The sequence below is a fragment of the Saccopteryx bilineata genome, chromosome 1 (assembly GCF_036850765.1).
Source record: "Saccopteryx bilineata isolate mSacBil1 chromosome 1, mSacBil1_pri_phased_curated, whole genome shotgun sequence".
NCBI lineage: Eukaryota > Metazoa > Chordata > Mammalia > Chiroptera > Emballonuridae > Saccopteryx > Saccopteryx bilineata.
In genome coordinates, this window is record NC_089490.1 from 155,626,345 (window position 1) to 155,646,465 (window position 20,121).

A 20,121-nucleotide genomic window follows, 5' to 3' on the forward strand; every position below is an offset into this window, starting at 1 on the left:
TGCAGTGGATAAAGCATTGACCTGAGATGCTGAGGACCCAGATTCGAAATCCGAGGTCGCCGGCTTGAGCATGGGCTCACCAGCTTGAATGCAGGGTTGCTGGCATAAGTGTGGGATCATTGACATGATCCCATTGTCACTGGCCTGAGCCCAAGGTTGCTGGCATGAGCAAGGGGTCACTGGTTCAGCTGGAGCCCCCCAACCTCGGTCAAGGCATGTATGACAGGCAATCAATGAACAACTAAAGTGATGCAACCACAAGTTGATGCTTCTCATCTCCCTCCCTTCTTGTCTGTCTTCTCTGTCTGTCTTCTCTGTCTCCGTCTCTCTCTGTCACTAAAATAAAAACTGAAATTCAAAGGAGGTGAAAAATATTGCCAAAAACAGATTTTGTTTAAAAGACAGAGGTGATGCTATTAATTAAAGCAGAAAAAGAGACAACTTTAAAATGATAAAGGGTACAATTCACAATGAAGTCCTGCCATGAGTTATTTACAAATAAAGCATAAAATAAAAATAAATAAAAAAACAACAAAAATGAAGCAGAAAAATAACAGAAAGTAGTGAGGGAAATTAAACACAATGGTAATGGAAAACTGTAACTTAGTTCTTTTGAGCTAATTATCTTTGAATCAGCAATGCAAGGACAATCAGTGTTTCTCAACTATAATTGAAAGAGAAGGAAAAAAAAAAAAAAGAGAAGGAACACCAGTAAAATAACATAGTGTGTATTTTAAAAATGCATATTACTGGGCTCCAATTCTTACTAAATCTGAACCACCTGACATGAAATTTGAGAGCCATTGTTTAATAAGATTGATTCAATAAGGCCCTGGCCAGTTGGCTCAGCGGTAGAGCGTTGGCCTGGCATGCAGGAATCGCAGGTTTGATTCCCGGCCAGGGCACACAGGAGAAGCACCCATCTGCTTCTCCACCCCTCCCCCTCTCCTTCCTCTCTCTCTCTTCCCCTTCCGCAGCCAAGGCTCCATTGGAGCAAAGATGGCCCGGGCGCTGGGGATGGCTCTGTGGCCTCTGCCTCAGGTGCTAGAATGGCTCTGGATGCAACAGAGCGATGCCCCAGATGGGCAGAGCATCGCCCCCTGGTGGGCATGCTGGGTGGATCCCAGTCAGGCACATGCGGGAGTCTGTCTGACTGCCTCCCCATTTCCAGCTTCAGAAAAATTAAAAATAAAATAAAATAAATTAAAAAAAAAAGATTGATTCAATAGATGAGCCAGATACCTAATCACAAAAGCAGAGAATACAGCTGCTTCTCAAGATCTCTAAAACACTTCTAAAACTTAGTCACATGGTAAGCCTCAATAAATTTCAGATTCAAAACAGTAGACACATTTTCAAGCTACAGCATATTAAAAGCAGAAATTTAATTTAAAAAAATAAAGATGAAGGGCATCTATGAAAATCCTACAGTTAACATCACATTCCATGGTGAAAGACTGAATACTTTTCTCTAAGATAAGGAACAAAGCAAGAAAATCTGTTCTCAACACTCCCATTCAACATAGTACTGAAGGAGAGAGCCAGTGCAATAAGGTAAGAAAAATAACTTGTATTTTTAAAAAGGAAGGAAGACATAGAAAAACCCAGAAGTTCAAAAAATATTATCCTCTCTCAAAATACTTTTCAGTCATAGAAATAAAAACAAAACTGTTTTTTTTTTAATGAGCATAAAACCACATGTAAAAACAGCTAAATTTAAGCTCTCCTCTAGTAAATACCTCATCTTAATTGCTCCAATGATTCACATCTCAACTTAAATTCAGATGTTCAGAAAGGCCTTATCTGAGGTTGTTTCCTCTCTTATTATCTATTACAGCAGCATCCTGTTTTTGTGCTGCAAAGAATCTACCAAAAATTGCCCTGGCTGGATAGCTTGGTTGGTTAGAGCATCATCCCAAAGCACAGACGTTGCTGGTTCAATCCCCAGTCAAGGCACGTACAGGAGATCAATGTTCCTGTCTCTCTCTCACTATAATCAATCAATAATTTCTTTAAAAAAAAGAGTCTACCAAAATCTGTAACTATTTAATTAAAGTACTTGGTTACTTATTGAACAACTCTCCCTGCCCCTCACTCCATCATGGATCTGGCTACAGAACATGTAGGGCTAACTACAAAATGAAAACTTAGGGTACACTTTTCAAAATTATTAATATTGAGCCTGACCAGGCAGTGGCGCAGTGGATAGAGCGTTGGACTGGGACGTGGAGGACCCAGGTTCAAAACCCCGAAATCACCAGCTTGAGTGAGGGCTTGTCTGGTTTGAGCAAAGCTCACCAGCTTGAGCCTAAGGTCACTGGCTTGAGCAAGGGGTCACTCAGTCTGCTGTAGTCCCCACGGTCAAGGCACATATAAGAAAGCAATCAATGAACAACTAAGGTGTCACAACAAAGAATTGATGCTTCTCATCTCTCTCCCTTCCTGTCTGTCCCTATCTGTCCCTCTCTCTCTGTCTCTGCTACAAAAAAAGAACAATATTATTAATACTGAGATGGATAGAGCAGAATTTTAAACCAGCCATACAACCTTTCTGACAGCAGAGTCTTGGGCGACTGTACAGGTCACATGCCCGTGAAGCCACCCTGCTTCCTCATCACTGGAATATGTCTATCTTACATACAGCCACCGGGCACCACAGAGAGTTCAGATACTCTCTAAATACTTGTTGGCAGAAGGGAAAGGTCAAAACTGAAAAATGGAACTCACAGCACCTCTAAGTCAACTATGCCTAAGAATATGGTGAAAGCCATAGATACTTTCTCCAGAGAGCACATCTGTAGTCTCCAACACACATTCTGTATCCAGCTCATGGTTGTTTATGGAGTCCTTAAAGAGATTCATCCATCAAACCACTATGGTCTACACCAGGGGTAGTCAACCTTTTATACCTACTGCCCACTTTTGTATCTGTTAGTAGTAAAATTTTCTAACCGCCCACCGGTTCCACAGTAATGGTGATTTATAAAGCAGGGAAGTAACTTTACTTTATAAAATTTATAAAGCAGAGTTACAGCAAGTTAAAGCATATAATAATAATTATTTACCAAGTACTTTATGTCAGATTTTCGCTGTTTGGCAGAATAAATCTTTATAAAACAACTTACTATAGTTAAATCTATCTTTTTATTTATACTTTAGTTGCTCCGCTACCGCCCACCATGAAAGCTGGAATGCCCACTAGTGGCCGGTAGGGACCAGGTTGACTACCACTGGTCTACACAGACCCCAGATAAGGGAACCTCTCCTTTAACAAAAGGCAACTATATTCATGTGATCAGGTCCCACGTAAATTAATAAAGACCTGAACCTGCCTGACCAGGCTGTGGGGCAGTGGATAGAGCGTCGGACTGGGATGTGCAGGACCCAGGTTTGAGACCCTGAGGTCACCAGCTTGAACACCAGGCTCATCTGGTTTGAGCAAAGCTCACCAGTTTGGACCCAAGGTCGCTGGCTAGAGCATGGGGTTCCTCGGTCTGCTGTAGCCCCACGGTCAAGGCACATATGAGAAAGCAATCAATGAACAACTAAGGTGTCCCAATGAAAACTAATGATTGATGCTTCTCATCTCTTTCCTTTCCCGTCTGTCTGTCCCTATCTATCCCGCTCTCTGACTCTTTCTCTCTGTCTCTGTAAAATAAATAAGGAAGGAAGGAGAGGAGGGAGGGAGGGAGGGAGGAAGGGAGGGGGAAAAAAAGAAAAAAGAAAGTAAGAAAGAAAAAAAGAAAGAAACAAACCTGACAGGCAACACTCCTCTTTAGCTCTAGGGAAAGGGGAAGATTCAGATGAGTTAGATGTCTTCTGAGGAAGAATGTAGAACACAGCTTCCCTAAACCCTCCTAATGTGGCATTGGCTTTGTACAGGTTTCTCAAATTCAAATCTGGATTCCACTACTTTCTAGTGTGTGCCTTTGGGCAAGTTACCTTAATTCTGTTCACCTCCTGTATCATGGGGACGGGAAGAACTACTATCTCATGGGTTGTTGAAAAGGTTAAATGAAGAAACATAAGGCCTGACCTGTGGTGGTGCAGTGGATAAAGCATTGACCTGGAACAGTGAGGTGGCCGGTTCAAAACCCTGGGCTTGCCTGGGATAAGGCACATATGGGAGTTGATGCTTTCTGCTCCTCCACGCCCTCTCCCTCCCTCTTCCCTCTCTAAAGTGAATAAGTAATTAGTAATTTTTAAAATCTTTTTTAAAAAGAGAAAAAATAGAAACACAGTGCTGGAGCGGTATCAGGAATGCAGGAAGCACCAATAACAGTGAACAATGGCGATGACGATAATGTGTATCAGCACTCTTGGTCTCTACTCTGGCAAACACACCTCACAGTTGGGACTTTTCCCAGGCCACCAACAGTCACCCCACCTCTTCTTGTCCCCTAAGTCCTTTTGCACTGTATTCCAGTCATCTTGGTACCCACAGTCCTCCCTAACTGGTCAATGAACGGAATATCCCGTGGTGTTGTTTGATTCTTAATTATTGTAAAAATGATTCCAGAAATAGCAAAAGTTAAAAAAAATCACACATAATCACACAACCCTGACCAGTAAAGTTCATTTCTGCATGTCCCTGTCCAGCCTTTGCCCATGTATGTATATATTTTAACTTTATAGGATAGAACTATGTATACTATTTTGTACCCTATTTTTCACATTGCTCCCCAAACACTTTCTGTCTTAACATACACTCTGTATTATATATAGTAGAGTGTGGGACAAGTCAAGACCTCACTAAAGACCAACAGCAGTGGGATAATTATGTAAAGTATTGAAAGATCTTTTTATTGAATAATTTTAGAGACAGAATTAGGAAGGGAGAAAGAGACAGAGAGAAATATTGATCTGTTGTTCCACTTCATTGTGCATTCATATGTTGCTTCTTATATGTGGACCAACTTGGGGTTGAACCTGAAGCCCTAGAGCATGGGGATGACACTCCAACCAGCTAAGCTACATGACCAGAGCTTGAAAGATTACTGAAACAAAAAGTTGAAACAGAATATCTTTTTTTTTTTTTTTTCCAGAATATCTTTTGATTCAACAACGCAATGTGATCATTCTTAGCAAAATCCCATTCCATGTTAGTATTGCAATTTATTGATCTTTTCTAAGAAGGTGGAACTCATTGAGCATAGCTCAGTGGCAATTTCCCCCACCACAAGGCCCCTCTGAGATCTAGATCTCAGAGCTTTTATTTAAGAATGTGGCATAAGCCTATCTTTTTTAAGCAGGACATCAGAAGGGCAATGTCTAATCATACTTACTTGGTAGAGTGCTAAAAAAGTATTTTGCAGGGCAGCAAGCCAGCTCTAAAATGAAATAAAGTGGCTGCTCTGATAGAAAGCCTTCCCACAGGCAATGATTTTATAGGTTTTTTGAGTAGTATGAGTTTTCTGATGGGTGACAAGAGAAGAACTCTGGCTAAATGCCTTTCCACACTCATCACAGCTATATGGTTTTTCTCCAGTGTGAGTTCTCTCATGCCTAATCCGGGAGGACCTCTGGCTAAAGGCTCTTCCACACTGATTACATTCATAGGGGTTCTCACCAGTGTGAGTTCGCTCATGCTGGTTAAGTGATGAGCGGTCACTGAAGGCCTTCCCACATTCATTACATGCATAGGGCTTCTCGCCGGTATGTGTTCGCTTGTGCAAGATCAGGTAAGAACTCTGGCAGAAGGATTTTCCACAGTCCTTGCATTTATAGGGTTTTTCCCCTGTGTGAATCCTCTGATGTTGGGTAAGAGAAGAAATCCTGTTGAAGGCTTTCCCACATTCACTGCATGCATAGGGCTTCTCTCCAGTATGAGTTCTCAAGTGTCGAGTGAAGTTTGAGCTGTGTGTAAAGGTCCTCCCACATTCCTGACATTCATATGGTCTTTCTCCTGTATGAATTCTCTGATGTTCACTCAGGGAATGCCTCCGGTTAAACACTTTCCCACAATGGAAACAATCATAGCGCTTCTTCATCATATTAATTTCGTTGTGTATTGTAAGAGCCAGATCATGATAAAATGATTTCCTACTTTCAGCATATGTGGACGTTTGAGTTCTTTTGTGTTGCAAAAGTGGACAATTTTGGCTGAGGTCTTTCCCACATTCATTACTTTCAAAGGGTCTCTGCTCTGTAGATCCCATCTGATGATGGTTTAAGAATGGATCAGCTACTAAACACTTAATATCTAGGTCACAGTTATGGAAGTGTTTTCCTACAGAACCTCCCCGTGATAAAACAAAGTCTGTGCTCAGATTATAGCTTTCCCCAAATTCATGCCAGGCAGCAGCCTTCTCTCGAGCAAATGCCTTTGATTTGATGTATACCACTTGCCTCGAAAGCCTCTGGGGGTCTCCATGATTCTCTTCAAGTTGACTACAACCCAAGTTTTCTCTGGGGAGCTTTGTAATGTTCATCCCACCAGGCGGTTCTTCCCCCAAAACCACCTTCTTGTAAACTGACTCATCGCTTGTCAGTTCAGTCTCCCAATCTGAAATAAATTGAAGGGGCAAATAATAATAATAATAATAAAACTTCTAACTTAAGAATGGTAGGACAGAAGTATCTCCAACATGTACAAGGGACTTGTAGATTCATGTTCAAGTGTCAGCTTTCAACACAGGGCAACAGCCAGAAAAATGAGAGATGGATCTGTAAGCTGGGGTGCTGAGGACAGGATGCAGCATAAAGTTTGATGATGGAGAAAAATGTACCTGTCGAATTGATTCACACAAAAGGGGGAATAAGAATGACTGAGAGAAATAACTTATCAAGAAAGGAGAGAGGAAAGAGATATAACTAGAGGCACAGATAGAATTGCTTTATGAAGGAAATGGGACATTCTTTCCTCTGCATCCAATAGGGGTAGAAGGGAGTATATGGTAGGAAAAGGTTGCTGAAGGATGAACCAAAGGTATCCAAGAAAGTGCCACCAAGAACCTCGGCCTTCTCCTTAATAATTATGGCCTCTGTGGAGAGATTTCTGACCTACAGTCCCCAGGACACTGTCTCCATCCCAAATTCTCATGCATGCCTGGTTCTCACCTGAATAGGCCTGGACAATCCCTCCCTGCCACCCCCTCCATCAACATGGCTTCTCCTTGCTCCAAGTGGAAAGACACCTGTGGCCGAAAGAGTGAACACCCTGCCCATAGGAGAAGACTGGTGTCTTGAGAGGTTTGTGCTGGGGAAAACGTACCATCCTCAATGGCTGTATCAGTGCCCTGGTTCTTCAAGGCTTCCGAGAGAGACAAGAGCATGGCTGGAGAAATGACACGCTAACTCAGCTAAAATTTGTATCTTCTGAATTAAAAAACGGTGGCTCTTACACTTCCCTCAAAGACATACAAGTGGCCAGCAAGCCCATGCAAAGATGCTCCTCATCATTTGTCACTAGGAAAATGTAAATCAGAACCATAATAAAACACCAAAAAGACAAACAACCCAATCAAAAAATGGACAGAGGACCTAAATAGACATTTCTTTAAAGAGGACATATAGATGGCCCATAGACATAAAAAAAAAAAGCTCAACATCTCTAAACATCAGGAAAATACAAATTAAAACCACAGAGAAATATCATCTCACACCTGTCAAAATGGTCAAAATCAATAAATCCACAAAGGCCCTGGCCGGTTGGCTCAGTGGTAGAGCGTCGGCCTGGTGTGCAGGAGTCCCAGGTTCGATTCCCGGCCAGGGCACACGGGAGAAGCACCCATCTGCTTCTCCACCCCTCCCCCTGTCCTTCCCCTCCCGCAGCCAAGGCTCTATTGGAGCAAAGTTGGCCTGGGCGCTAAGGATGGCTCCAAGGCCTCTGCCTCAGGCGCTAGAATGGCTCTGGTTGCAACAGAGCAATGCCCCAGATGGGCAGAGCATCGCCCCCTGGTGGGCGTGCTGGGTGGATCCCGGTTGGTCGCATGTGGGAGTCTGTCTGACTGCCTCCCCGTTTCCAGCTTCAGAAAAATAAAAAATAAATAAATAAAATAAATCACAAAAAAACAAGTGTTGGTGAGGATGTGGAGAAAAGGGAACCCTCCTGCACTGCTGGTGGGATTGCATATTGGTGCAGCCTCTGTGGGAAACAATATAGAGGTTCCTCTAAAAATTAAAAATAGAACTGCCATATGACCCAGCAATCCCACGTCTGGGTATTTATCTGAAGAAATCCAAAACACTAATTCAAAAAGATACATGCATGCCTATGTTCATTGCAGCATTATTTACAATAGCCAAAGTATGGAAGCAACCCAAGTGTCCACTGATAGACAAGTGGATAAAGATGTGATACATACATACAATGAAATTTTACATAGCCATAAAAAAGAGCGAAATCTTATCATCTGCAACAACGTGGATGGACCAATAGGATATTATGTGAAATGAAATTACTCAGACGAATACCATATGATTTTGCTTGTATGTGGAATCTAAAGACCAAAACAAACAAATAAACAAAAGAGAAATAGACTTATAGAAATAGAAAACAAAGTGATGGCTGTCAAAAAAGACTGATGGTTATCAGATGGGAGGGGGCCTGGGGGACTGGATGAAAAGGTGAAGGGATTAAGAAGTACAAATTGGCAGTTACAAAGCAGTCCTGGGGATGTAAAGTACAGCACAGGGAACACAGTAAATAATATTGTAATGACTGTGTATGGTGCCAGGTGGGCACTAGACTTATCAGGGATCACTTTATAAGTTATATAAATATCCAAACACTATGCTGTATACTTGAAACGAATATAATATTGAATGTCAACTACAATTGAAAATTAAAATAAAATTAACCCACAATACCTATTAGGATGGCTATAATTTTTTTTAAAGAAAGTAAGTATTGAAGAGGATGTGGAAAAACTGGAACCTGCACACATTGTAAAATAAGGCAGCTGCTGTGGAAAACAGTCTGGAGTTTCCTTGAAAAGTTAAATACATATGCCCCAGCAATTCCACTTCTGGTGCAGACCCAAAAGAATCAAAAGCAGGGACTCAGAGATATTTGCACATCATGTCCACAGCAGCAGGATTCATAATAGCCAAAAGGTAGAAGCAACCTAAGTGTCCATCAACAGATGAACAGATAAACACAATGTGGTCCATCCATACAAGGGAATATTATTCAGCCTTAAAAAGGAAGGAAATTCTGACACCTGCTACAGGATGGACGAGTATTGAGGACATTATGCTCAATGACATAAGCCAGACACAGAAAGACAAATGCTGTGTGATTCCACTCACAGGAGGTCCCTGGAGGAGTTAGAGCCATAGAGACAAGAAGCAGATGGCGAGTGCCAAGGCCTGGGGGATGGGGAAAGGCAGTTAGTGTTTAATGGGTACAAGGTTTCTGTTTGAGGTGATGAAAAGATTGTGGAAACAGATAGTACTAATGGTTATACAACATTGTAAATGTAATCACTGACACTGAATTATACTCTTAAAAAATTATTAAGAAGGCAAATTGTATGTCATGCATATTTTGTCATAAAAAATTTTTTTTAGCCTGACCAGGCGGTGGCGCAGTGGATAGAGCGTCAGACTGGGATGCCGAGGACCCAAGTTCGAGACCCCGAGGTCACCAGTTTGAGCGCGGGCTCATCTGGTTTGAGCAAAAGCTCACCAGCTTGGACCCAATGTCGCTGGTTCAAGCAAGGGGTTACTCAGTCTTGCTGAAGGCCTGCGGTCAAGGCATATATGAGAAAGCAGTCAATGAACAACTAAGGTGTCGCAATGCGCAATGAAAAACTAATGATTGATGCTTCTCATCTCTCCGTTCCTGTCTGTCTGTCCCTGTCTATCCCTCTCTCTGACTCTCTCTCTCTGTCTCTGTAAAAAAAAAATTTTGCCCTGGCCAGTTGGCTCAGTGGTAGAGCGTCAGCCTAGCGTGCGGAGGACCCGGGTTCGATTCCCAGCCAAGGCACACAGGAGAAGCGCCCATTTGTTTCTCCACCCCTCCGCTGCGCCTTCCTCTCTCTCTCTTCCCCTCCCGCAGCCAAGGCTCCATTGGAGCAAAGATGGCCCGGGCGCTGGGGATGGCTCTGTAGCCTCTGCCTCAGGCGCTAGAGTGGCTCTGGTCGCAACATGGCGACGCCCAGGATGGGCAGAGCATCGTCCCCTGGTGGGCAGAGCGTTGCCCCATGGTGGGCGTGCCGGGTGGATCCCGGTCGGGCGCATGCGGGAGTCTGTCTGACTGTCTCTCCCTGTTTCCAGCTTCAGAAAAATGCAAAAGAAAAAAAAAAAAATTTTTTTTTAACTTATGGCTATTTACCTGGGCAGAAAAAGTGCAAGTCCCTTGACTCTGGACTCAAGAGAAATCAGGAACCTTATAATGCCTAAACTAAGATACGCATTTCAATAGCAGCTCCAGCTATAATATACAGCTGGATATACAGAGGATCCTCATAACATTGATGAGATGCCATAGGAACTTTTTTTTTGTTTGTATTTTTCTGAAGCTGGAAACGGGGAGAGACAGTCAGACAGAGTCCCGCATGCGCCCAACTGGGATCCACCCGGCACGCCCACCAGGGGATGATGCTCTGCCCCTCCGAGGCATCGCTCTGTTGCGACCAGAGCCACTCCAGCGCCTGGGGCAGAGGCCAAGGAGCCATCCCCAGCGCCTGGGCCATCTTTGCGCCAATGGAGCCTCGGCTGCGGGAGGGGAAGAGAGAGACAGAGAGGAAGGAGAGGGGGAGGGGTGGAGAAGCAGATGGGCGCTTCTCCTGTGTGCCCTGGCCGGGAATCAAACCCGGACTTCTGCACGCCAGGCTGACGCTCTACCACTGAGCCAACTGGCCAGGGCCAGGAACTTTTGTTTACATCAATTAGCCTATATAAAGTTGTTATGTGGTTTTGTTATATGTCATTCTGCCACAGTTTCAAAAACTTCTTGATGATGTTATATAAGGACTTACCGTATGGAAGAAATCAGGTTATTGTGTTGGATAAACCAGCAGACCATGAACCCAGATGGGCAGAACATGGCTGTATCAATAAACGCCCACTTTCTAACATAGCTCTTGACACACAGTAGATGCTAAATAAGGGTGACCTGCTGAGCATGGGGGTGTATGATGCCGTCCTTACCCAGTGACGCCAGGTTCCTGCAGGTCTCCATCATCACCTCTCTGTAGAGCTCCCTCTGAGCACCATCCAGCAGCTCCCACTCCTCCTGGGAGAAGTCCATGGCCACATCCTGGAAGGTCACTGACTCCTAAAAGATCACATCAGTTTTGCTCAAGAAGCAACATCCCCATCCACGGTCACAGGAATGAGGCTGAGGATGGGGGCACCAGAGTCAGATGGAGCAGAGTGCAAAGTCCAGAAGTCATACTCTAACTGCTAGCATCTTGTGGGTCCTTGTCTTTGCCTCACATTCACAGGAATGAACAGACCCTGGGCCTACTGTTAACAAAACAAGGACGGCCAGCACACAGGTCTGATGGAAATATTTTGCCCATTTCTTATTGAACTGGTGATTCTAAATCTGTAAATATGACATTTCCCCTTGAGAATCTTACCCCGTTTATTCTAAACATCTGTAGATCTGTGACTATGCCACTCCATGGCTATGGGATGGTTAGGTATATTACTGACATTCTTGGGAAACGGCCTCCTTATCTGTTCAGTGGGAAGAACCATTGCAACCTCACAAGGTTGTAGCAAGGGCTAATTAGCTTATGCTGGTGAGGCATCTGTTATACATAAGGTCAGAGAAACTAGAAGCTATACCTAGCAATCCGGTGTGACCAAACGGACCCTGATTCCAAACTTGAAGTTGGTAGAGACTGGTTCTCTGCTATGACTTAGGGTTGCATGTTACAAGGCAAAAAGGGAGCAAGAAGTGGGATTTGTTACCTGGCCCAACTCACTGAAATATGACAAGAGCATTGTTTGGGAAAAGGAGGGACAAAGGGATATGGTATGACCAATATTTGGTGCCTGGCTGGCTATTGTGGCATCAGTAGTATGAACTGGCTGCTGGGTGCTGTCTGTACCCAAAGGTAAAAATTACCTATGGAATTTGAAAACGAGAACTCCACCTCCAGGAAAATGGGCATGTTAGAGCACCTGGTTGTTTTCAGCCATTCTGCTGAAGTGGTAGGATTCATTATTTTTTAATGTTTATTTTATTGATTTTGGAGAGAGAGGTAGGGAGAGAGACACAGGAACATTGATCTGTTCCTGTATGTGCCCTGACTGGGGACTGAATCAGCAACCTCCGCACTTTGGGAAGATGCTCTAACCAACTGAACCATCTGGGCTAAGTGGCAGGATTTTTTTTTTTTTTTTCATTTTTCTGAAGCTGGAAACAGGGAGAGACAGTCAGACAGACTCCTGCATGCGCCCGACCGGGATCCACCCAGCACGCCCACCAGGGGCGACGCTCTGCCCACCAGGGGGCGATGCTCTGCCCATCCTGGGCGTTGCCATGTTGCGACCAGAGCCACTCTAGCGCCTGGGGCAGAGGCCACAGAGCCATCCCCAGCGCCCGGGCCATCTTTGCTCCAATGGAGCCTCAGCTGCGGGAGGGGAAGAGAGAGACAGAGAGGAAGGAGAGGCGGTGGGGGTGGAGAAGCAGATGGGCGCTTCTCCTGTGTGCCCTGGCCAGGAATCAAACCCGGGTCCCCCACACGCTAGGCCGACGCTCAGTGGCAGGATTTTTAAAAAGCACAGTTCTGGCCCTGGCCGGTTGGCTCAGAGGTAGAGCGTCGGCCTGGCGTGCGGGGGTCCTGGGTTCGATTCCTGGCCAGGGCACACAGGAGAAGCGCCCATCTGCTTCTCCACCCCCACCGCCTCTCCTTCCTCTCTGTCTCTCTCTTCCCCTCCCGCAGCTGAGGCTCCATTGGAGCAAAGATGGCCAGGGCGCTGGGGATGGCTCCTTGGCCTCTGTCCCAGGCGCTAGAGTGGCTCTGGTCGCAATAGAGCGATGCCCCGGAGGGACAGAGCATCGCCCCCTGGTGGGCAGTTTCGCCTCTGGTGGGCGTGCCGGGTGGATCCCGTTCGGGCGCATGCGGGAGTCTGTCTGTCTCTCCCCGTTTCCAGTTTCAGAAAAATACAAAAAAAAAAAAAAAAAAAAGGACAGTTCTGGTGATGCCCTTGGTCTTTTGCTTTCCTCCAAGTGGGAGGAGAAAGGGTTCAAACATTCCCAAAGGTGAGCTTTGAAGGAGACCAAATATATTCAATACTTCTGTTGCTCATTCCACCGCAGGAGGAAAAAGGGTTAAATTAGTTCCCAGGGTGCCAGCACATTTTATATAAAGGGGGGGGAGCAGCTGCAGCTGCAACCTCCCCTCTGGCCTCATCCCAGCTGCCTTCTTACCGGGCCTTCAGTGTTAACCCTAAACTCACCACAAGGGTTTGAGTAAATTTGCAAGAAAATAAAAAGGAAAAAAACTATAATGGTTTTGTATTTTGTGGCTATCACATATGATGTATAATAAAATTACTATGAAATACAACAGTTTTACATTTATTAAATATAACACTTATATTATAATATAGATTATAACAATACAAATATAAATTATTTCCAAACAGTGAGATCATACCATTCAGGAAAACTAGAAAAAAAAAGGGTTAGTGGGACACAACTTTTTGCTCTTCGCTGTCCAGTGAGCAGGTTAAAATGTAAACTCTTTAAATATTAAAACAAAATAAGTCTTTCACTCATGATTTTTACTATGATTCATACCAATCGGAGTCTCAGACAACAATATGAAAAGACAGTCTCTGGATGGAGAACCACATTTGGAGTTTAAAGACAGATCTGAGCTGCGAATGGGCTCTGGTGGATTCAGATGTGTGATGCGGGAGGCAGGGAACTTCCTGTGCCTGTTTGAGTGGGCCCTTCTGGACCCTGAGACAGATAAGAAGGGCCCGCAGTCTGGCTTTATAGCATTTCTGCTTCGCTGCTGCTGCAACACCCTCGCAGGCTCCGTTGGGGATCCTGAAGGTACAGAGCCTTACTGCCTGCACTGGCTCCAAGCTAGAACCGGACAGTGTTCCACTGCTTCGGCTTAGGGCCAGGCTAACCTGACAGCAGGTGTAAGCATAATGACCTGGACTTTGACTCAGGGACAGTGCCAATCTAGGACAACTCTCCAGGGGGCCCTAACTATAACAATATCATGGATGTTAGCTGGACAATCTGTTCACTTATAAACATCCACGGGGAAGGGCTTGTTCTCTGAGGAGACCACCTGTAACCAAGCTTTTAATCAGCTCAGTATTTCTTTTTTCTTTTTAAAAAAATTTTTTATTGAACCTGACCAGGCAGTGGCACAGTGGCTAGAGCATCAGACTGGGACCCAGGTTCAAAACCCTGAGGTCACCAGTTTGAGCATGGGCTCTTCTGGCTTGAGCGTGGGGTCATAGACATGACCCCATGGTCGCTGGCTTGAGCCCAAAGGTCGCTAACTTGAGCAAGGGGTCACTCAGTCTGCTGTAGCCCCTTGGTCAAGGCACATATGAGAAAGCAATCAATGAACAAGTAAGGAGCCACAACAAAGAATTGATGATTCTCGTCTCTCTCCCTTCCTGTCTGTCTGTCCCTCTCTCTGTCTCTGCCATAAAAAAAAAAAATTATTAAATTTACTGGGGAGACATTGATTAATAAAATTATACGTTTCAAATGTACACTTCTGTAATATGTCATCAATATATTGTACTGTGTGTTCACCACCCTATATCAACTCTCCTTCCATCACCATTATTCACCCCTTTACCCTCTTCTCACTCCCTTTCCCTCTGGTAATCACCATACTGTTGTCTCTGAGGTTTTTTGGGGGGTGGTTAATCCCTTCACCTTTCACCCAGCCCCACAATCTCCTCCCCTCTGACAGCTCTGTATTTCTGAGAAGACCAACTGCATTCCTGAACTTGTAGCTGCTGCCCAAAGCTGCAGGGTAAAGGAGAACCTGTCCACTCACTCCTGACTGAGCTGATGTCCCAACTGTCTGGGAGCCGCTAGTCCCCTCATCCTTCTGATAGATGCACTTCAGTAAGGCAGTTTCACTATTAAACACTGCTGTCCCCAGCCTTCAAAAGGCTTACTCAGCCTTTAAAAACGAAGGACATTCTGACATCTGCGAGGATGCAGATGAACCTTGAGGACACTATGCTCAGTGAAATAAACCAGACATAAAAGGGCAAATGCTGTGTGAATCCACTCATAGGAGGTCCCTATAGGAGTCAGATCCATAGAGACAAAAAGTAGAATTGTGGGTGCCAGGGGCTGGGGGTGGGGTGGGGGGATAGTGCTTAATAGGGACAGAGTTTCAGTTTGGGAAAGTGAGACAGTTTTGGAGTTAGATGGGGATGACAGCTGCACAACAATGTGGATGTGCTTACTGCCACTGAGTTATGCATATAACAAGGTTAAAATGGTGAATTTTATGTTATATATATTTTACCACAATTTAAAAGTTTAATAGTATGGTGCTTTCCTGGGTGGGCTGTCCCTGCTCTGTGGGGAAAGATGCCAGATCTTCAGGACTCAGAGATGCTCCCAGCCCTAGAAATGAAGCACAGGTTTCTTGTAGGGAAAGGCGTGCTGGGTATAGTTCATGTCAGTCCCTGTACTTACAAGGAGCATGAGAACCTGGACCCAGACATTCATGTGGAATTCTCCCTTCTTTCCCACACAGCAGGGGGGCTCCCTTCTCTAACAAGGAACTTGTTTCTGGTATATATATATTATATATGTTCCCTCCAGGTGCCTTTTAGGGTAGAAGGAAGTTTCCACTCACCTGGGGCAAAGGGAACAGGCATCCAGCAGCCATCCTCTCCTCTTGGGAAAATGCAGGTTTCTGAGCAGACAGAGCTACAAGAGGAGAAAGATACAGTGAAGACCAGACCCAGGCCTGTCCCCAAACCCCAGAACCTGCGCTGACTCTCCATGCAGTAAAAATTTAAAAAAAGAGCGTGTAACTATTGACTGACCCAAAACTCAATAACTAATAGCCCACTGTTAACTGGAAGCCTTACTGATTAAGTTGATTAACACATATTTTGTATGTTATGTGTTCTCATAATAAAGGAAGCTACAGAAAACAAAATGTTATTTTTAAAAAATATTGTTCAATTATTTATTTATTTATTTTTATTAATTCATTCCAGAGAGGAGAGTGAGAGAGACAGAGAGAGAAAAAGAGACAGAGACAGAGAGAGAAAGGGAGGAGGAGCAGGAAGCACCAACTCCCACATGTGCCCTGACCAGACAAGTGCAGAGCTTCGAACCAGTGACCTCAGCATTCCAGGCCGATGCCCCATCCACTGCGCCACCACAGGTCAGGCCGAAAACAAAATGTTATTAAGAAAATCGTAAGAAAAAACACATTTAGGCCCTGGCCGGCTGACTCAGTGGTAAAGCTTCGGCCCAGCATGTGGAAGTCCCGGGTTCGATTCCTGGCCAGGGCACACAGAAGCGCCCACCTGCTTCTCCACCCTTCCCCCTCTCCTTCCTCTCTGTATCTCTCTTCTCCTCCTACAGCTAAGGTTCCATTGGAGCAAAGCTGGCCTGGGCGCTGAGGATGGCTCCATGGCCTCCGCCTCAGGCGGTAGAATGGCTCCAATTGCAGCGGAGCAATGCCCCAAAGGGACCAATCATCGCCCCCTGGTGGGAATGCCGGGTGGATCCCAGTCAGGCGCATGTGGGTGGGTGTCTGTCTGCCTTCCTCCTGCTTCTCACTTTGAAAGATACAAAAAAAGAAAAAGAAAAGAACACCAACACCAATAAGAAAAAATACACTTACAGTATTGTATGTATTTATTTTTAAAAACCCATGCATAAATGGACCCTCATAGTTCAAACTGTGTTGTTCAAGAGTCAACTGGATAGTCACATTTTGAGGTTCTGGATGGATATGAAATTCAAGGGACACCATTCAATCCAGTATGACCTTCTGTACCCACATTCTGGAAGGCTCTCTTCTGACCCTCACAGGTGCCCCATCCCTTGCAGTTCTCAGATTTTCTCTCCCTTCCAGGCTCTCACTTCATCTCCGTACTATCTTCTGCCAAACTCCCCTGACCCTGCAGCCGGAAGCATCCAGATGGCCTGTCCCATGTTACTTATGAGAAAGGGGAACATATGGCCCTGAAAGCCTGTGGGAGAGTCGAGCTCCTCACATCCCCATAGAGCTGCCTTCCCTTTCAGGGAACGGGCTGGCACCTCTGCTCAGGGACAGGCTCTCTCCATGAGCAGACTTTAGTCAGACCCAATTTTAGGAAGAATTCTGCCAAAGTGTTTGGTTAATTGAGAATCCTCCACCCTTCTGATCACTCTTGATACTAGGTAGGGTTCCTCACCCACCACTACCCAGGCAATGTTGGATCACTCCACCTGTGGCAAAAATCCTGTAAGCTAGTATAGCCGGAACCCCCTGACATTTCCTCTTAGCAGTTTTCCACGCACTGACCCCACCTGCTCTTTGGCTCTAAGTCCCCACTTGTCACTCAACTTGGGAGTTGAGTCTACCTTCTGGAGTCTGGATGTCCTGGTCCCTCTCTACCTTTAAGAGTAAATGAGCCTGACCAGGCGGTGGCGTAGTGGATAGAGCGTCGGATTGGGAGCAGAAGACCCAGGTTCGAGACTCCTAGGTTGCCAGCTTGGGCCCAGGCTCATCTGGTTCGAGCAAGGCTCACCAGCTTGAGCCCAAGGTCGCTAGCTTGAGCAAGAGTTCACTCGGTCTGTTGTAGTCCCCCAATCAAGGCACATATGGGCAAGCAATCAATGAACAACTAAGGTGCCACAAGGAAGAATTGATGCTTCTCATCTCTCTCCTTTCCCGTCTGTCCCTGTCTCTCTTTCTCTCTCTCTCTCTCTCTCTCTCTCTCTCTCTCTCTCTCTCACACACACACACACACAAGAGTAAATGAGCCCTGGTCGAACGGCTCAGTTGGTTAGAGCATCCTCCAGAAGCACAGAGGTTGCTGGTTTGATCCCCGGTCAGGGCACAGACGGGAACAGATTGAAATTCCTGTCTGTCTCTCTCTTCCTCTCTCTAAAATAAATAAAATAATCATTTTTAAAAAAATAGTAAATGGCCTGACCTGTGGTGGCGCAGTGGATAGAGCATCGGACTGGGATGCAGAGGACCCAGGTTCGAGACCCCAAGGTCGCCAGCTTGAGCGTGGGTTCATCTGGTTAGAGCAATAAAAAGCCCACCAGCTTGAACCCAAGGTTGCTGGCTCCAGCAAGGGGTTACTCGGTCTGCTGAAGGCCCGCGGTCAAGGCACATATGAGAAAGCAATCAATGAACAACTAAGGTGTCGCAATGTGCAATGAAAAACTAATGATTGATGCTTCTCATCTCTCTCTGTTCTTGTCTGTCTGTCCCTGTCTATCTCTCTCTCTGACTCACTCTCTATCTCTGTAAAAAAATAAACAAATTTTTAAAAAAATAAAATAAATAAATAAAAAACAAAAATTCTTAAAAAAAAATAGTAAATGAGTTTCCACCCTGGCCTGGTGGCTCAATTGATTAAAGCATCAGCTGGACATGCCATGCCAAGGTTGATGGTTCCATCCCTGGTCAGGGCACATGAAAGAATCAACCAATGATGGCATGAATGAGTGTAACAGCAAATCTATGTTTCTCTCTCTCTGTCCCTTTATTTCTCTCTCTCCTTTCCTTTCCGATTATCAGCAAATTAAAAGAAAATAAATAAGTAAATGAGTTTTGGCCCTGGGCGGGTTAATTCAGTCGGTTAGAGGGTCTTCCAGAAACACCAAGGTTGTAGGATGGATCCCCAATCAGGGCACATATGGGAAGTGACCAATGAATGCACAACTAAGTGCAACAAGAAATGAACCTGTTTCCTGTAAAATCGGTGGACAATGGGGGAAGGTCACATGGGGAACCTGGAAACTTTGGCTAGGACCGCCCACAACCAAGCCCACCAAAAGAAACTTCCCAGGAGTCCTTGAGAAAAAAGCGACTGTCAGCCAATGAGATTGCGCTATGTCATATTAGCCCTACTTCCCTAGAAGACCCCTTTAAATTTGCCCACGCGGTTTCTCCATGCGTGATTTTGCTGACCTCCATCTTCAGGGCCAGTGAATCTCCACCGAGAAATGCTCTGTACTAAATAAAGCCTTTACTATTCCACACTGGGTGGCTACGCCCCTTCCTTCTAGGCAGGGGGGGGGGGAGGGGAGGATACCTTACATTTCCCTTTCCCTTTTCTCCTAAAATCAATCAACTAAAATGAGAGTTAAAGTGGATTTTCTCCACTCCCTTTTAAAAATCAGCCTTTGGGAGCTACACTCACTTCATAACAGAGTTTGCCCCCACGGGTCTGTCACCTAAGGTCTTTTTTCTCAGAGTAACGGCCAGATTTTGCCATTCTGGATGCTGGGCGGCCTTGGACAAGATTCCCAGCCTCTCTGGCTCTCCTCCTGCCGCCCCCAGAGTGATATGTGGCGCAAACCCCGACGGGGCACCCAATGCCACCCGTCCCGTCTCCGCCCACATAACGTCCTGCGTGGAGCCAGGTTCTGGGTCCGAAATGCCTCTGGCCACTTACAACTGGGAGCGCGGCCCCGACGCGGGTGTCCCAACTCTGAGGCCACAGGTGTGGGCCCAGGTGATACTTAGAGCGCAGTGATCCTGCGGGTCCTGCGGGCGCTGCCGCAGCGTGGGCGCTCCATGCAGCCTATTCTGAGTACCCCACACTACTCCATCTCTGGGCCGCCCGGACGGAAGTCCCCCAACCCAGCCCAGTCTGCTCACAGTTATCTCAAGCCGCCGGCGCCACCGCCCCGTTTTGCGCGCCCAGGCACTGCGCCTGCGCACCCCAAGCTCACACACTACAAGTCCCAGTGGTTCCCCTCGTTACTCTGCGTCCTTCTGGGAGCAGTGAATTGAGTCACAGCGCCCTCTCCTGGCAAGCGATATCTACTCCTGAGGCTACACACAATCACCGACTCCAAACTCATCCATCTCCTGTGCTTAAATGAGAAAACGCAATACTGTATATTTAGCATGATAACTGCAAGACAAAGATAAAGACTTGGCATTAAAATAATAATGATTATTATTACAATTTATTTTAAAATTATGAAAATACATAATCCACCCTGGTCAGTTGGCTCAGTGGTAGAGC

The 20,121-nt window shown here is 45.5% G+C and overlaps 1 protein-coding gene across 2 annotated transcripts; it reads right to left on the reverse strand.

Moving 5' to 3' along the window:
• Nucleotides 1–5,082: 5,082 nt before the first annotated feature.
• ZNF554 (zinc finger protein 554) lies at nt 5,083–19,787 on the reverse strand. 2 transcript variants are annotated; one of them, XM_066276714.1, is made up of 4 exons: nt 19,749–19,787; nt 15,762–15,835; nt 11,098–11,224; nt 5,083–6,505 (listed from the first exon to the last, which is right to left on the reverse strand). In XM_066276714.1, the coding sequence occupies exons 2-4, from the start codon at nt 15,792–15,794 to the stop codon at nt 5,331–5,333; spliced, it is 1,335 nt and encodes a 444-aa protein (XP_066132811.1). In that variant the 5' UTR covers nt 15,795–15,835; nt 19,749–19,787; the 3' UTR covers nt 5,083–5,330. The 2 variants fall into 2 exon arrangements, with proteins under 2 accessions (XP_066132811.1, XP_066132816.1); XM_066276719.1 differs by lacking the exon at nt 19,749–19,787 and adding an exon at nt 19,543–19,725.
• Between the last annotated feature and the right edge of the window lie 334 nt (nt 19,788–20,121).